Source organism: Haplochromis burtoni, unplaced genomic scaffold, assembly GCF_018398535.1.
Source record: "Haplochromis burtoni strain Fernald_Lab_line unplaced genomic scaffold, NCSU_Asbu1 Contig_178, whole genome shotgun sequence".
Taxonomy (NCBI): domain Eukaryota; kingdom Metazoa; phylum Chordata; class Actinopteri; order Cichliformes; family Cichlidae; genus Haplochromis; species Haplochromis burtoni.
In genome coordinates, this window is record NW_024582539.1 from 1,074,058 (window position 1) to 1,093,061 (window position 19,004).

General features: G+C 41.9%; 1 protein-coding gene across 1 annotated transcript; it reads right to left on the reverse strand.

The window, feature by feature from the left end:
- Nucleotides 1-530: 530 nt before the first annotated feature.
- On the reverse strand, nucleotides 531-18,927 carry fbxo18 (F-box DNA helicase 1). The gene is made up of 21 exons (XM_005942685.3): nucleotides 18,218-18,927; nucleotides 17,793-17,948; nucleotides 16,594-17,213; nucleotides 16,368-16,504; nucleotides 15,874-16,021; nucleotides 15,598-15,779; nucleotides 15,439-15,513; nucleotides 12,396-12,487; nucleotides 11,697-11,865; nucleotides 11,398-11,617; nucleotides 11,203-11,290; nucleotides 11,017-11,112; nucleotides 10,767-10,903; nucleotides 9,026-9,122; nucleotides 8,754-8,920; nucleotides 8,515-8,611; nucleotides 7,390-7,587; nucleotides 4,809-4,934; nucleotides 4,552-4,658; nucleotides 1,014-1,148; nucleotides 531-929 (listed from the first exon to the last, which is right to left on the reverse strand). Exons 1-21 carry the CDS (start codon nucleotides 18,234-18,236, stop codon nucleotides 765-767), a joined length of 3,231 nt encoding a protein of 1,076 aa, XP_005942747.1. The 5' UTR covers nucleotides 18,237-18,927; the 3' UTR covers nucleotides 531-764.
- Between the last annotated feature and the right edge of the window lie 77 nt (nucleotides 18,928-19,004).

The window sequence follows — 19,004 nt, forward strand, 5'->3', positions numbered from 1 at the left end:
GGGCCATGTTGGGAGTCTTTGGCAGGCTGGATCTGGCCCCCAAGCCTCATGTTTGACAAGTTGAGTTAAATGTATTGAGTATGAGCTTACAGCTTTCTTTTTCTGCAAATAAGATCACTGCAGTCTCGTATCTCACAACAAACTTCAGACTGTGGCAGCAGGAAGTGGACACTGATAACACCACTTCCACAGTAACCTCACTTCAAATATGTCAAGATTTTGCCGTCATTAAGTAACATTTGCTCTTCCTGTCTTTCTTGTTGTTTTCCATAACTCAAGGAACTTGTACAGCTTTTCAGTTAAGACTAGTGCATGCAAACACATTTGTTCTGTCACCCCACCAGCCATCTGGAAGTTGTTTAACTTCAAAGTTTAAAAAGTAAACTTGATGAAACAATACAGAAACTGAAGTTTCCTGTTATAATTATCGGTCATTGCTTTTGAACACAAACCAGATGGGCTTGTAAAGCAAAACAAAATGAGATTACAAACAAGGACCATTCTTAAAAACTGCAAAAAGTTACAAATTATTCTGTAGTATAACTTTTTTTAATAGTCACACAAGGCTGGAGGCTCTACTCTCCAATTCAAAAATCACACAAATTATACAAAAAGTATAAAATAATCACAACAGACAAAATACTTTTTCAGTAGTCGGTCTGTTTAACTAAACATTAACCCCAGTTGTCTGTGTCCTGCTTTGAGCATTTCGATCTATTTTCCCCGACCGGACCGTATCACTGTAGCTCCTTAAATACGAGCAGTTAGAAAAAAAGCTCCAGGAAAAATGCATGATGGACCGGCAGGTCGAGTCTTTGTGGGATTTCGGCCATTGAGAGCACGTCTTCGGTCATGAGGAAGGCGATGGGCCCGACGCGGGTCCACACACACTTCTCACACAGCGGCCCGCCTTGAGACAACCCATCGGTCTGCAGGAGGGCAAAAGTAGAAACAAGAATTAAATAATATTCTTATATTATAATATTATCCTTTACATCAAAGAAGGGTCTTACACATCGCATCTGCTGTCGGCACATGATGAAGGCTGAGCCTGGGGTGATGCAGTTGGGACAGTTTGCGATGGAGCATGGGAGAGGCTGGTCGCTCTTCAGTAGGGAACTGGGCATCTCTGACCTAAGAAAGTACTCCTAGAGATAACAGTGAGAAATGGCAGACAGTTTCATTTATATGGATAAAACCGCCTGGAATACAAGGAGCAGGACATTTGATAGACAGTCTGGGAGCGTGCACGCTAAAAACCAAACCTATGAGCCAAATCCAGCCCACCCGTGTCACCCAGCTGTTGCGGTGATGTGCACTGACACTCGTAAAGCATAAACCATGTCAAACTACATGTGGCACAACTTTTAGCTTTTGAGTTTCACAAGGCTGAACATGAAAAGAATCGTCTATGTACAAGAACAAAACGAATAGATGCCCATAGTAACAGTAGCTGGTCTTAGTGACTCAGCTATAAGGTGGCCGTTCTGACAATAGTTTTACATTTGGCTGGAGTCAGCGTCACTGCGGGCAGCATGATATGATACCTAGAACCTACAGAGGTTGCACAGGTAGTCTCACATCATTATCTTTCATTGCCAAAAGGTTTGCAGTGTCTCCCAGCACAGTCTAAGAGAATGGAGAAGATTCCAGCAGACAGGCAGTTACTTCAGTCTCAGACCAATCTAAAACAGACTTTGTGAGGGTGGCCTAAGAACCCAACATCCTCTACTGGGCCCTGTGTTCACTGCCTGGCATTGGTATTTGTCATATGATATCAGAATTGGCAGTTCTACCACTGATGCCCTGTGAGATAACAACAGGTTCACCCTGAGCACATGTAACAGACGTGAAAGGGTCTGGAGAAGCCATGGAGAGCATTATGCTGCCTGTAACATTGTTCAGTATGACCAGTTTGGTAGTGGATCAGTGATGGTCTGGGAAGCATATCCATCGAGGGACACACAGACCTCTACAGGTTAGGCAAAAGCACCCTGACTCCCATTAGGTATCGAGATGAAGTTCTTGGTGAGACCCTACGGTGGTGCAGTGGGTGCAGTTCGTCCTCCAGATGAACACTGAAATTACCATGGTAACAACACTCCATGAAAAAGAAACAATACAGGGCCCATAAGTTTTGGTAGTAATTTATAGACAGAGAAGTGAAAGCCACTTGAGAAAACACAGGAAGTATAAAAGCAGAGCAAACATGATCAGCTATTTCTGTTTCTTCTTGCTTCAGGGAGATTCCTTCACTGTTTAAAGCTGCTATCGTATTGGAATCTGTTTCCTTAACCATCACACGTATATATAAAATCCTTAAACCATCTAGGAGGAGACAGAGGGTAAACTGTAAACGTAAACTGCACTTGCGATGGCAGCATTAACTTCATTGCTGTTGTGTTACCAAAGTTTCAAACTCTGTGTGCACTTTTTTTTTCTCAAAAAAAAAAAAAAAAAAAACTGAGGTGAAGGTGTCATTACCACATACCCCTCCCCAAACAGAATCCAACAACCACCCAAGAAGCAAAAAGAAAAGACAACAACAGCAGACTATTATGGCCATGCAATTTGCCCACCACTCCTTTTAGAGTGTGCGTTTTAAACTGTGTTTGGCTTTCTGCAAAAACTGATCTCACTGACTCCCAACATCTGTACACCGACTGGGCTGCATTTACAATGGGAAAACTTTATCGTGGAGTTCAGGCAACAGTCTATGTTTACAAAAGATAATCAAAGCTTGATAAAACCTCCCTAAACAGAAAACGTTTTAGTTTAGCTGTACTGGAAATATAAGGGGATGAAAATCAAAGTCCTTTGAGTCACTGGAAATGCTAATTAACAAATACAGTGCTTTCAAAATACATCAGATCAATGAGAAAAAAAAAATCATACTGGATATCTATACTGTTATCTGAACAAAATAACAAAAGGATGTCACATCATTTGATGGAAATGAAAATGATCATCCCACAGAGGGCTGAATTTAAAGACACCTTGAAAATCAAAGTGAAGAAAATGATGCTGCAGGCTGTTTCAATTTGCACCACCAAACCAGCCACGTTTGATGATGAAGCACAGTGTTCTCCATGGCTTCTCCACACCCTTTCACGCTTGTAACAACCCTCCTAGAAATCTCCTCCATGCTCTTCAGACTGTGCTGGGAGACACAGCAAACCTTCTGGCAAAGACATGCATTGATGTCCCATCAGAAAGAGTTGGACTACCTGTGCAACCTCTGTAGGGCCCAGGTACCTCCTCATGCTGACCCTAGCTTAGCTAAATGCTAAACTAGTGGAGAAACAGTCAGGAAAAAAAGATGAGGAAAAACTTTCAGTGTCCAGCAAGTCATGTCTTTTTTTCCTCTGACAAAAGGGAAACACTGAACACCTTCTTATATTATATTTTGTATTGCGGAAAGGGTGATTAGTGTTTGTATATACTGTCAAACAGTGATCACTGTCAAGGAGTGGCATTAAAAAAAGATTTTTTTTTTTTTTTTTAAATTGTTGGCACAGCTGCCTGTTATAGCAGTCGCTGTTCTACTTCTCTGCTTTTTTTTTTTTTTTTTCCCCCACACTGAAAGTTCTGCTGCCTGGAATAAATCCTGTAATCAGCTTGGGTCGTCTTCCAGATCCTGAAAGGAGTGACCCATCCGAATATCTTGTACTTACGTACAGATTTTAAGAAATCGCTCAGAAAGACATGACCAAATTTTGTAAATCTACAATTCTCCATTTAATTTTCCCAATTCTTGTTTTTGGAAGTCATTAAAAATATCTGCTGTGTAATCATTCCACCTTGGAAAAAGAATAGTTCAAAGAAATCCCCCCAAAAAGACCCACATAATTATGACAGTCATTCCCATGATGAGTGTATGGAAACTTCCAGCACAACTGTGTTTGTTTCATGGAGCTGGAGCTGCAGTTAAACTTCCCCGGCCACATTCTGTACCTGGCTTTGGGTCCGGAAGGCAGCAGAGGGATTGATGCATTTTTGGACTGAAAGTCATGCGAACCTGGTCATGTTACTGCAAAGAAATACTTCTTTGTCCTGAATACTGTACTGCCACGTGTAAAATGTGCTGAAAAGTAATTTTTGGAGGAAATTCTGTCTTTGAATCATAATGGAAAACACATGGATCCAAACCACACTCAGTGCCACTTACTGGAAATTACGGGACACACAGTAAGGGAGAAGCAGCATTGCAGTAATCTGAAACTAGGAAGTCAACGACACTGTGTGGCTTCAAGCGTCAATAGGCGAAAGGGTTGACAACGTGAAGCTGGGCGGGTCCCGAGTTGAGAGCAAGGGGCAGCTTTTTTTCGTTCTTTAAATTTTCTCATTTCTTCATTCTTTTAAATGTGCTCCAGGTTGTGTTTAATGCTGTAACTGCTGTCACAGTCATTTCTCAAGGTTTGGTTTAAATGAAGTGCATCTATTCTCATGACCGTGTTGTTTTGATGCCATTATGAGGTTTACATGTGAAGGCGTTACTGAAACTGCACAGCAATAGGATAAGAAGTGAGATGCACAGTGTGAGTTTCATACCCCAGCCATTGTGATGATGCGGCGGATGTTTTTTGTGATGATGAGAGTCGTTTTGGCACGAGTGACAGCCACGTACAGCAGGTTCCACTCATCGTCAGGAATTTTAGCTGTGTGTCGGGGGGAGAAACAACAACAGTTAAACAACATTCCCGCTTTCAGGTAGAAATTATCCTCCTTACTAGACGTGCTTCATGCCACTCGTGATAAAAAGGTCCAAGAAAAAAAACAACAACAACAACCCAAAAAACATAACATACCAAATGAGAATTCAGGACTGTGGCGCAGGTTGTGCTTAGAACAGGGAACCTTGACAAAGTCATCAGTGACCATCACGGTGTCAAACTCCAGACCTTTAGACTTATGGACAGTTCCAACTATGAAGTCTGGAAGGAGAGCCAGAACACAGAGCGGAAAAACAACACTCATTAAAAGAAAGACTCCATCCTCCAGACAATTAAAGTCATCTAATCCTGAAAGAAAAAAGAGAGACAAAAGAAAAGATCTTCCAGCTCATGTGAACATCTCCATAACAATAAAATAAATAGTCTATAGTTGCTGATGGTGAGGTTTGAGAGACAAAGACTGTCACTGAGTAAGAAGACGACGAGTCCCCTGCTTTTTTTCCTCTTGCTTCACTTCCTGGTGCTTGTTCCAATTTCAACAAATCAGCATCAAATTAAATAAAAAAAATTATTAAACACATAGAAAATTATTGAGTGTCGGCAGTGGTTATAGTGATGGCTGCCATCCGCTCAGAGCTCCCTGACCTGCACTCAATCTACATCAGGCGGTGCTGGACCAAGGCCAGGAAGATCGTGAAGGACCTCAGCCATCCCAACAACAGACTGTTCTCTCTGCTGAGGTCAGGAAAGCGATTCCGCTCCCTGAAGACCAACACAGAGAGACTGAGGAGGAGCTTCTTCCCGCAGGCGATACGGTCTCTCAATCACACACCACACAGTACTGACCCACACATATAGTTCTTACACACACACTGGACATTCTGGACATTGTTTCACTTAAATCACTTTAAGCATATTTGCACTGCAAAAGACACTAAATAATGTGGATTGCACAACACTGGTCACTATATTCTTCATTTCCAGTTAATACTTGTACAGCTGCTGTTATTGTGTATATATTTATTTATATTTCTCATACATTCTTATATAGTTCTATATTGTGTATTTTGTTGTACAGTTATTTTATTTTCAACTTTGATTTATATATTTTATCTTATTCCTTCCTAGTTAAATTTACCCTTTTTAATTTTTCATATTTATTTCCTATCTTATTCATAGCCTTTTCCTTTTTTGTTTTCTTTAGGTCACGAGCAGTTGTCCAAGCATTTCACTACATATCGTACTGTGTATGACTGTGTACGTGACAAATAAAATTTGAATTTGCTCAGTCATCCAGATAAGTAAATCCCAAAGAAGATTGTTCTTCTGGACGTAGCGCTCTCAGTGCGAGAAACGTTTCTTCACTCATCCAAGTGACTGCAACTGTACTTTTTATAAGATTGGGGAAACCCGCAGTGAGCTGAGACTGAAGAAGTCACCTGGATGAGTGACAAAACGTTTCTCGCACTGAAAACGCTACGTCCAGATGAATAGAATAAACTTTTGTGCATTGAGGCTGTGGGTACTGGTAGTGTAGTGATAAAGGGAGGATTTTCTTGACACACCTTTGGGTCCATTATCAACAACTGAGCATTGTTTAAACATGACAACCACATGAAAGAAGTCCCAATGTACCCATCAGAAAACGGGTACATTGTGTCCTCCAAATCTGAGGTCATAGTCCTCAGCCGGAAAAGGGTGCAGCGCCCACTCCAGGTTAGGGACGAGTTTCTGCCCCAAGTGGAGGAGTTTAAATATCTCAGGGTCTTGTTCTCGAATGATGAAGAAGAGAGCGGGAGTTCGACAGACGGATTGGTGCTGCAGCTGCAGTGATGCTGATGCTGTACCGGTCCATCATGGTGAAGAAAGAGCTGAGTGTAAAAGCGAAGCTCTCAATTTACTGGTCGATCTACGTCACTAACAGGAGATTCACATCATGTATGTGCAGCTGACAAATCTGAAGCAAGTCTGTGATTATGTTATGTCATCATGAAACAAAAACTGAAGTGGAACTGGAAGCAGAGCTTTCAAATGGACAACACACACAAGCAAATTCAAGAATAGCTAAAAATGAAGTAATGGATGTTTATGCTCCACCAAAGTTTAAAAAAAAAAGTGAATTCCCCAGAAATGCTGTACAAACATTTGAATCTGGCTGCATGCAAAAATCTGAAGGGGATTTTTTATGAGTGTGGTTAAAATAGCACCATGTAGAAAGCAGAAGTTGTCTTTTTTCCTCCCACGACATTCCTCACTATTGTAGTTACATCGTATCCTACTACGTTCTAAACGGAAATACAAAATCCAGTTTTTCAGTGAATGTAAAACCTAAAGAAACAAGCAAGAATCAGGAAAAAACTGAGCTGCCGTTTCTTCATTTTTCAGCAAACACAAAATTATTTTAACTTCTAAAATCAATCCCGCTTTTGATACCCAAAAAGACATTTTCCATCCTTATTTGAGGAAAGGAATAAGTGTTTCTATCTTGGCCAGGTCTCCCTTGAAAAAGAGGTTTTTAATCTCAATGAGATCTTCCTGGTTAAATAAAGGTTAAAAAAAATAAATTTAATTCTTTTTAGTAACTGAAGTCACTTTATTAAGTTATTATTTTTCCAGGCTTCTTTGTGGATAATGCAGTGTGTGTGTGTGTGTGTGTGTGTGTGTGTGTGTGTGTGTGTGTGTGTGTGTGTGTGTGTGTGTGTGTGTGTGTGTGTACCTGCATTGCATAAATCGTTTTCAGAACAGGCCTTCAGTCTTGACACCAGCTCGGGGATTCGTTTCCGATACTTTTCCACGATGGTCACCTTTGCTTGGAGTTCATTATCTTCTGTTTGTTCAACATATTTTTTGAAAGCAAAGAAGGGATTCTCACTTCGACGAGAGGCGAACGAGCGGATCAGGGGGTCCCTGATGTCTGAAAGCAGAGAAAGTTCAACATTAGTGTCCGAAGTTTGAGTTCTTTGAAACGCTGTTTTTCCTTTTTTTACTTCATTTGTAAAACTAGAGCAATAACACAGCACAGAACAACGGAAATAAAGAGATTATTAAATATGTCCTGATCGTGGTTAAAAGAAGGAGTATGAATAAGGTTGATTATCACTGCAGGGTTATGGACTTGAGGACTTCGTGGACATCTTTAATATTTGGATCATGATCAGAGGAAAGATGTTACCTCATGGATCTTTGAATACCTGAACTTCCAAAACACATTTGGGAACTTTTCAAGAGTTTTTTAAACAAACAGTAAATGAAAGTGCTTGAGAACCGGACTCCCCACCAAATCTTTTGAACTGAACAAAACTTTTCAGATGAGAAGTGAAACGTCTTTGGAAACCTAAAAAATGAATCCCATTACCTTCAAGTTAAGCGCCTGACCTGGATGACTGAACCTACACAAACAAAGCTGTTGAAAGTATTAAAAGCCTTTTACCTAAAGGAAATAAATTATAATTACAGAATAAAAACTTTCTTTTCATGGGCCAGAGATACACTTTGTTATTTACTTTTTTTTTCTTCCCCTAAACAAAGCAACAATATGATTATTAGGATTTTGAAAGTTGCTGCTAAACAGCCACCTTCAGTCCCCACAATCTAACAGTAGCTGGTAAGATATGTTCGGCTCTGGTATCAATGGCAAGCTATAGAGCCACTCCAATCAGAAGATGGAGCAGATGGTGTAAAAAAAGTGCTCAATGCAGTTTGAAAGAGAGCAGATGGATTAAAACATGCATACAATTTATTTATTTGGCAAAGCAAATATACCACAAATATACTCCTGTCACAATATTCTCATGCTATGAGAAATACTATATTCCATTGCTGTGTATCATTTTATTCTTACAGTGAGGTCTTCGTTCTCCTTCTTGGAGCTGCTGCCCTGTTTGCTGCAGCAGGTGCCATACATCCATGATACGGTCCAGCCCGATGTTCTTTATATCCTGAAGGAAAATATCAATATCACGTACTGATTTCTAAACGTTACATACATTGATAACAAACAATAAAGTCTTAATTTTTGATCAAATTTAACCCGCAACGTAACGCATCCCTTCGTATAATTATATGTGGATACACACTCACGCCGATGAAGTGGAGCCTGCAGCTGGGATTTGCATCTGTAAGTCGAACGGCTTCACTAAACACGCCGAAATTGCACCTAGATAAGATGGCTGTCTTCCCTCGGCTTTGGCATGCACCTGCCCCCACAGCCTCAACGACTCTGTCTGCAGCATTGTCACACACCCCGCCTACAGAATAAATAAAACAGTCAAAATCAATTATGCTCAAGTCTTTAAAAAACTGAAACTGGTTCTGAAAAACCACATATTTTTTCATTTTTAGGAAGAGTTTACCCTTCTGGTTTCCTCCAACAAGAATTTTCTGAACTCCCTTGCAAACTTTGAGGATGGTGGCACCCACATAGGCGATCTCAGCACCAAATCGAAAGCTCTGGACAACATAAATGGCATGAAGGTTTAATAATAGGAGCAAAAAGATTATACATGCTTGATCCTTTTTTTTAATAAAGACATTTAGAATTTACAGTTGAATAGCAGGGGAAAGTACAACTGCAAACTTTATAACATGCTTCAATACAATTTTATTTATACAGCACCAAATCACAACAGCAGTCACCATTTGAAGGTAAAGACCCTACAATAACACAGAGAAAGCCACAATAATCATACGACATGAGCAAGTACTTGGCGACAGTGGGAAGGAAAAACTCCCTTTTAACAAGAAGAAACCTCTGGCAGAACCAGGCTCGGGGAGGGGCGGCCATCTGCTGTGACCGATTTATTTAGGGTGAGAGGAGGAAAAGATGCACACGAGGCAGTTGTCTTCCTGCTTGCAGGCGTCAGTCAGCTACTTGACACACGCCAACATAAGCAGGTTAAGTGAAGATAACATGCTACTTGAAACTGATAGCAGTTTTTCCCTAGTGACATCATAATTCCTGCTGGAATATTTGGAAGAATCAGCCCAAGTGAAGCTGCAATCTCCCACGTTTAAGCTGAATGAGTGAGATGGTCACATGTCCTTTAATCTTCTTCAACTGCAACCTGATGTGCATTGTAACTGCTGATGTGCATGACTATGAGCTACTAGCTAATATTAGCTACTACTAGATTTAAGGTTTTAAGTTTTCCTTGGAACTCCAAACTGACTGACAACATGCCAAAGGAAACTGCTGGTGTGGTCGCACTGTGCTAAAATGGAAAACAGATGGCCAAAAAGCTGAGTTTAAGCTTTGTTTACATGTCACCAGACTGTATCTGATGCCTCCTCTTTCATATAAACAGATGCCAAATTCAACAGTTCAACTCTTCTGGGACAGCCTTCTACAAGATGTAGGAGTGTGTTTATGGGAACAAAAACATTCTTTTTGATGATTATTCCAAAAGCACATTTGAGGTCCAGACTGTTCCTGCAAAGTTGGGAGCATGAAGTTGTGCAACATGTTTTGGTATGCTGAAGCGTTAAGGGTACCTTTCAGTGGAACTAAGGGGCTAATCCAACGCTTTGCATTCCGCTTGATGATGCAAGGCTTGAATGCAGCTGCTCAGGCATGAAGCTCTATACCCACCGCTCTTGAGCTAATCTGAAGCCTACATGAACTTTGGAGGTCTGCGGCGATTGATTTTTCAGAAAGCCTCTGCACACTATGGGCCTCGGCACCTGCTGACCTCGTTCTGTGATTTTATGCGGCCTACCATCTCAGGGCTGTGTCACTGTCATTCTCAATCGTTTCCCCTTTGTTATAATATCACTAACATCTGACTGTGGAATATTTAGTAGCGAGGAGCATGTGGCATCTATCACGGTACCACACTGGAATTCACTGAACTCTTGAGAGCGATTCTATCACAAATGTTTATAGAAGCAGTCTGTATGCCTGGGTGATTTTAGCCACCTGTGGTCATGGAAGTGACTGGAACACCTGAATTCAATGATGTAGATGGGTGAGTGAATACTTTTGGCAGTATAGTGCATCTTTCTTCTTTTGCTGCATTTGTCAACTTTGACACATGTGATGCTAAATAACATTTTCTGTCCACGTTTACCACGGTGTGTTTGGGTAGTTGTGTGTACCTGGGTGAGGTAATAGATGTGGGTGTGTTCAACAACATTCAAGGCATTAACAGCTCCTCTGAAGGTGTAGATCTGCTGATGAGGATCGCCAACCAGGATTTTCCCACAGCTCTGAGACAGCAGCACATCCATGATGGCTGAAACAAAACAAACAACAGTCAGTGGACAACATGAAAGCATAAAAGCTGAGCTAAATCATCAAGGATTTGCTTTTCTGCAAACATGTGAGCCTGTGGGAGTATTTCAGTACCGGGAGTGCAGTCCTGGGCTTCATCAATGAAAAGAGCATTGTATGCACCCGACAAGCAAGGCTTTGGGTCTTGGAGCTGCCATAACTTTAGGTAACCTGGGAATGAAATGTTCCAGTGATCCTCCATCATTTCTTTACACAACGTAGTAAACATAATTATATTTCTTCATTTCACAGTTGGCGTACCATCGTGGGTCATGTAATAGGCATCTTTTGACTTCTCATTCAGATCCTTCATTTTTTTCCAGATTCTCTGTGCATCACAGACGACCAACTGAAACAAGGATTTCATGATAACACAAAACACACTTTAGATGTAGCTTCATAATAATTTACTTCATAGGTACAGCCGATCTTTTATATACTTTAAAACGTTTATACCAGTTTTTCATCATGATCTATATCCTTGCGGAAGTTGTTTTTAGTCACACGAGAGTTGGGAACATGTCTTATTGTGATGGTTTCATCTGTAGAAGCCATAAAGGCATTGAGGGTTGTCATAACCACTTTGGCCTTGGTGAAGCCACCGCGGCCTTTGGGCAGAACAGAACTGATGGCGAAAGCCTTCATGTTAAAGGTCAGCTTGTCACGGAATTTGTATCTGAAAGGGAGAGAAGAGAGCACGATAGTATTAAAACGAAGGCCTGCCATCACGTGCATCTGAGAACTCTGATTCTCACCTCTTCCCTACGTCATTATAGGCCAACGAGTGGACGGTCTTGCAGTCCACGTTCCTGGGGAAGCGGCGGCGTGCCTCCGAAGCCACAGAATTGTTGAAGGCCACATAAAGGAAGCGAAGGTCCGGCCGCTGCTCAGCGTACTTCACTAGTGTGGTAGTCTTCCCAGTACCTGTGTCACACAGCACTGACCTTTAATGAAGCTACGACACAAAGACCTGTCATCTGCAAATGTAGCCTACATCACACAAGCTGCACTGATGACAAAAGATTCATATTTTACATCTATGTTCCCTACGGGCTGACGGCATCTTTATACCACTGTCTGCTGCAGAACCTTAAAGAGACCGGAGGTAAAATGGCTCATTTCAGGCTAAAAGGCTTCATGTAATCATGTAATGCTCCTCCAGGGCAATCCCACAGCTATAACATAAAGAAATGAGCGCATAAAAATTAGCATATTAGACCCATTTTACCAAGGTGTTATAAAGGAGAAAGAGCGCCCTCTGGTGATGTCTCAAATCCTATAGCATTAAATGTATTTAGTGCAGACAGTACACGCAATGGGAAAACTTAATAAAAATGGACATTGCAGTGTTGTTCTTCCATAAACATTCAATCCACTGGCCAGTGACACATACTCTGGCTGACCTAAAAGATTCATGTAAGGGCACTGTCTCCAATTCCACTTCTTTACTGTACCTGCAAATGCTATTATCTTAACCACGTGGTCATCCTGGATATTGTGGCTGAGGATCTGCTGCTGTTCTTGCGTGAGGTGGATCTGGGGCCGCCTAGCAGAGACACCAGAAACAAACAAAAAAAAGTGCTAAAACTCCTCAAGCATCAGTCCAGCTCTAATTATTTAAATGTCTGCTGAATATTACATATACAAGTTCAGAAAAAAGAAAATCACACTGGCTGTTAGTTTATTATGTGAATAAGCAAAAATCAATCAGAAAAAAATGGTCTCCAGTGAATTTGAGTTTGGCCTGCAGTTTGAATCCCTCTTAAGACAGTTAAACAAACATCATGAGCTGAAACAGGATTAGATCCAGAAAAAAAAAAAAAAGGACTGAACCTCCATCAAGGAAGGTTTAAGCAACTTGCAAGTAATTATGACGGTGTAAGGGGAGGAGGACTCGCTCTTTATGTAAACAACCGCTGGTGTTCCTCTAGTCACGTTAAGGTGAGGACGGCTGTGCGTAATAAACACACTGAACTGTTAGCAATCAGTCTTCGACCATATTATCTACCGTGAGAGTTTTCCCTCGTCATAATTATCATTGTTTACTCCCCTGGGCAGGGCTGATCACAACCTTGTCCACCTCCAGCCCTTTTACAAACCTATCATGCCGAGGCAACCTGCAGTCACAAAAATTGTTATAAGATGGACAAGGAAGACAGAAGAGACTCTGCAGGGCTGCTTTGAGGCAACGGACTGGGATGTTCTCTGTAATGCTCATGGGGACAATTTTGACAATCTGACTGGCTGTGTTACAGACTATAGCAACTTCTGTGCGGAAAGTGCGGTTCCCAAAAAAAAAAAAAACCTTCATTGCTTCCCCAACAATAAATCTTGGGTAACCAAAGACATCAAAGCTACGCTAAACAAGAAAAAGAGATTTTTCAGAAACTGTGACAAAGAACAGTTGAAATGTGTGCAGAAGGAGCTTAAAGCCAAGACTGCTGAGGGAAACAAGTCCCTCAGAAGAAAGCTGGAAAGCAAACTCCAAGAAAACAATACCAGGGAGGTGTGGAAGGGAACGTGGGCCATTACTGGCCTGAGACAAAAGAGAGGTGTGTGGATGGATGTTGAATGCGCAATCAACCTAAATCTGCACTTCAATAGGTTTGACTGCCCTGCATCTCCTGTCCCCACACCCAGCTCTTCCCATCTTCTCCATTTTCCTCCCCCCCTCCTGCTCCCTCAGCCTGTCTCTCTTTGTCCCTCTCAGCAGATGACATCAAAAGGGAACTGTGCATACTCCACTCCAGCAAATCTGCTAGCCTTGATAGTGTCTGTTCCAGGGCCCTCAGGTGCTGTGCTGCCCAGCTGTCTAGAGCTCTATATCAGATCTTTAACATGAGTCTGAAAGTGCAGAGGGTCCCATCACTCTGGAAGACATCCTGCCTGGTTCCTGTGGTTCCAAAAAGATCAACCCGTCGATCCCCAGTGACTACAAGCCAGTGGCTCTGACCTCACACGTCATGAAGACACTGGAGAGACTCACCTGCATCTGCTGGTGGAGCCTTGGCTGAACTCCTTAAAGTTTGCTTATCAACCCCGTATCGCCGTGGAGGACGCCATCACCTACCTGCTGGACCAGGCTTATTCTCATCTGGACATTGTTGAGAGCATTGTGAGGGTCATGTTCTTCGAATGCTTTTAACACGATCAGTCCATCAATGCTGGGCAATAAGCTCAAGAAAATGCAGGTGGATGCATCAACGGTAGCTTGGATTACGGACTATTTAACAAATTGACCACAGCATGTCTGGCTGAAGAGCTGCCACTCGAATAACATCCTAAGCAGCACGGCAGTGCTGTCCTATCACCATTCCTCTTTACCCTCTACATGTCTGACTTCAGGTACAAGTCTCAGTCATGTCATGTGCAGAAAGGAGGAGGAATACAACAGTGTGGTGGACAGCTTTGTTGTGTGGTGTGAGCTAAATCATTTCCAACTTAACATCGCAAAGACAAAGGAACTGATTGTCGACTTTAGGAAGCATGCTCCTCCTCCTACCCCTGTAACCATCAGAGGGGCTGTTGTGGAGGCAGTTGAGGACTACCGGTACCTGGGGGTACACACTGACTGTAAACTGGACGGTCCAAGAACACAGAAGCTGTCTTCAAGAAAGGCCAGAGCTGGCTTTTCCTACTGATGCAGCTTAGGTCTTTTAATGTTTGTAGGAAAATATTTACCAAGTTCTATCACTCTGTGGTAGAGAATGTTGTGTTCTTTGCAGCTTTGTGCTGCGGCAGTGGGGTGAAGACAGCTGATGGCAACAGGCTGAACAACCTGGTTAAAAAGGCTGGTTCTGTCCTGGAGAACCCGGTGGAGGTGTCTGAGAGGAGAATGCTAGAAAAGTGTCTCAGTATCATGGACAACGCCTCCATGATGGGCCATCGGAGCACACGTAGAAAAAAAAACCTCATCGCCTCTGAATGCAGAACTGACCAGCACAGGAAATCCTTCCTGCCGGTGGCAATAAGACTGTACAACTCTTCTTTCATCGGTAGATGATTTTCTAGGATTAATATGATTGTATTTTGTTCTCACTCAGATTGTGCAATATTATTCACCTGTATGTTACTGAATGTTTGTTTCATCCCCCCATCATTGCTGCTACTCTCTTTATTCATTGCACTAACATTATGTCACTTGTCATAATTACTTGTAGTAATAGTTATGTTATTTTATCTGTCCTCATTTTTTCTCTTGTTGCATTGAGCATGTTTGCGACAAAAGAATTTCCCTCGGGATAAACAAAGTTCTTCTTATCTTAATCGGTTATTGGGCTTCACCTAATGAGAGTTTACCAGAGCTGACTGAAACTGCTGAGAATTATAGGATCAGTTGGAATAAATTCTTGCAACAACAAGAGAAACGCTTCAAATAACATACAGAAAGAAAGCTTGCTGAGCCGCTCTTATTCAGTCTTCTCAAAGTATTGAATAAAATATCGATATTTAGCGTCCCTGTATCGGTATTACAGAACTAACATATTTTGACCTCACCTGCTCTGTGGAGAGCTGACAGGGAACGGGCCATTCTCCATCAGGTGGAGGACATAGTAAATGTTGTAATGAAACCTGAGCAGGCAGAAAAAAGAAAAACAAACAGTGTGACGAATGATGAGAACAGAAATCCGGATTGCTACTCGTTATTCATCTTACCTGTTACTGACAGTGACTTTGTTCCTTTCTAAAGCGAGCAGCATCATGGCCATGTGGCAGAGGTACTCTGTGATGGCCGAGTGTGACATGCAGCCCGTGAGCAGAGACACCAAGGCCTGCACATCACCAACACCCTCACTCAGGATCAGTATGACAGCCATGGCTGCATACGGGTTAGGACCCTGGAAATCAAATCCATTGTGGACACACTTTAAAACTCAGATTGTCTCTATATGATCACATGGCATTTTTTATGTATTAATGAGCGAGTCATACAGTAATTCCAAGGTTAAAGTGCTTCTGAACATCAGAAATACGCAGTCTGATGGAGGCCTCAGCTTGAGGGAAAAGGCGATGTTTCTTTACACGCTCCAGAACGTCATCTGGCCTCAAGCGCTCTCCAACCTTATGCTGAGCCATTAAACTGATAATAAAGACAACACACACAAACACACAGAGTGACATTTTAAAAATGAGAAATTGATATCAAATTCCAGTCACACACGATGTGAGATCAGCTTATTTACACTTTTTTTTTTTTTTTTTTTTTTTACAGCGAGGGTGGCCACAGCAACTCGTATACAGGAGAGACTTGCATCACTTCCCAAACCAACCTTCCCAGTCAGATCAAAAACAGTCATATTGGAATCATATTAACCAGAAATACATGAATAATTTTCTGCAGTTCTAGGCGAGACTTCTTGTGGTGGATATTTTACAAGAACTTCAACTGTTTTGTAATTTTTCTTATTAAAGAAAGAGTAACTTACACAACTAGCTTTCGTATGCTGTGCTCTGAAGGTGCTGGCCCTGTTATACCGCTGTTCCTCAGGATGGAGCAGATCTCCATCTCTGTATGCCTCTCTCTCATCATGTAGCGATAGTATTGTTTCTTGAAAGGCACAAACTGTGAAGAGAAGCACATCCAACATGACTTTGACATTTCGCTCCACGTGCTCATTTTCATTTTGCGATTGTTGTTTGGTGTCATCTTACCGTGCTGTCCTGGACGATGTTCCTCCAGCGATGGCAAACGAGCCTGACATTGAGGTACAGGTCCTGGGCAGGTAGGAGGCACAGCACCTCTCTCAGCACCTCCTCTGGAAGGTCGTCCATGCAGCCCTGGGGTTTCAGCAAGCCGCTTCTGCTGCCCAGGAGCCCAAAGTGGGCATCGGGAAGGGCCTCCACCTCCTCTTCTTCATTATCAATGTCACACTGGTCAAATTCATCATCATTCCCAAACATCTCAGCCGTCATTCCCTCCAGATAATCCACCTGCTGCTCTTCCTTCACCTTAGACTGCGGCATCATCTCAACAGCCAACAGGTTGGCATCGTCAATCTCCTCCTCGGCTGCCTCAGGCTCTGGCATCATCACAGCAGCTAAAAGACTGTCATCGATCTCCTCCTCCTCTGTTACCCTGAGCTGTGGTGCCAAAGGTACAGCCAACAGGCTGATATCGTCATCCTCATCCTCCTCTTCTTCTGCAGCTCTTGGCTCTTCCTTGGAGGTGGAAGGCAGGGAGGATTTGTGCGGACTGGAGCTGAGGACTCTCGCCACAGAAAAAAATTCATTGATACCCTTTTGTCTCCCAGAAGGACTTCCTGTGGCAGGTGCTAAGAGAAAAAGGACAAAGATTTATAATCTGATTCTTTAGACTTTTTGTCAAAAGGCAAAAAATACATCCATAAATCATTGGTTTAGTTTAGTAAGGTTGTCTGTTATGTTCTTTCATTTCTTTTGGTGTCACTGAGCTGCTAAGTGTTGATTTATCAAATTCTAAGGTCTTTGCCGATCTCTGATAGTTTTATTGGTGGTTTTCAGCCTTATTTGCTCCAACATATCTTTGGGTCTCATATTTAAAATTGCATTAAATTTACAGTTAAATGCAGTGCACTTCAATCTTGACTGCTTGGTTTACAGTCCACTACAAAAACTGTGTCTTCCTCCTAAAGACATGACACAAAGAAGCTGGGGTGGCTGTAGCTCACGTGGTAGAGCAGGTCATCTGTTAAGCAGTCAGCACTTAACAGTTATTGATTGGGTGAATTAATTAGTTGTATAAAGCACTTTGAGTGCTCATATAGAGTTGAAAAGTGCTATGTAAGAACCAGTCCATTTAACATTTACCAAGTCACATGCTCAGTGTTCCTTTTCTCACACCACACTGTAATAAAAGCTTTACACCACATTACCAAACTTTGGCCGCTTAGTGGGTGTCCTGGGGTAAAGCCCCCGGTTCGGATCACGGTTGCCCATCCTCTGGTTAAAGGTGTGAGGCCGGGTGAGGACTGCTCTTTGTCCCAGTCCATCACAGTCTTCTGCATTCAGGTGCCTCCTCTTGGCCTTTCCTAGGAAACCACACAACATCCAGCCGTGGCAGAACAATTCAAATCACAGTACTGGGATTATCCTGCATGCAGGGTAAGCCTTTCCTTAGATTTCAGCCTACAATTGTTTGCTAACTAGTTTACCATTAAAGATTATATTCAGTTTTGTGGGATAAAACAAGGCAACAAGTCTAAAAAAATCTCGTTAAAACTTTATTTTTCGTATACGTGCATTTCAAAAGTAGTACATGAGTACATACAGTGTACTTAGCTTTAAATCCTGAACTTACCTTTAACAGACACCTCCATTTTCTGCTGCTACACCTACAATCTTTCAGTAACAAAGCCCCATAACTTCACGTAAAGAAGTCTTTACACACGAACAGCCGCCGAAAATACACCCGTACCGTCCAAGCTAACGTCCACAAACGATCACTGCTAGCCCGTGTGTGCCTGCTAACATTAGCAGTACTTCTCCCAGAAGTACTGCTAATGCAAAAACTACTTTAAAAACGCGCCTGCTCCTAAATGTAAGCGGACTAATTTAACGTTAACAGGGATTCATTGGAGAAAACGTGCATGTATGTTTTTGTTTTCGAGGAAAGCTTCTGAAGTTGCAGGTCTGGTGTAATTGGTCGGTTTGTTCTTCTTTGAATCTCAAACCAACTTGAAAGGCGCATCATCGCCACCTACTGGAAAGCTGAAATTCGCATTTTGCGACATCGAGCGAAGTTCCAGTTTTTCAATGGCTTGATCCAGATGCCACAAAGTTTTTGCAAAAGTGAGCAAGAACGATTAATGTAATCAATTTAAAAACTGATTAAATAAAATATAAAAGATTATCCTCTTATTTAAATGACAAACTGATTTGATTAGTAGACCCTTAACATAACAGACAGAACTCTGGCTTACAGGGCTCATTTACACATTCCCTGATCTTATTTGAAATGGCAGCCATGTTTCTTATGAGCATTTACAACTGTAACAGCAAAAAAATAATAATATTTTTTTTAAAAAAAAATGCATCATAATAGTTCGATGTTGATTAAAGTGAGCACTCTAAGCATTTGCCTTCAA

Bases quoted from the DNA above. Each gene is read 5' to 3' on its own strand.
- fbxo18 (XM_005942685.3), bottom strand. The intron at 17,214-17,792 runs GTAATGTGGTGT...TTTTTCTCTTAG, and splicing joins CACTAAGCGGCCAAAGTTTG to CACCTGCCACAGGAAGTCCT. The intron at 8,612-8,753 runs GTGAGTGTGTAT...ATTTTCCTTCAG, and splicing joins GCAGGCTCCACTTCATCGGC to GATATAAAGAACATCGGGCT.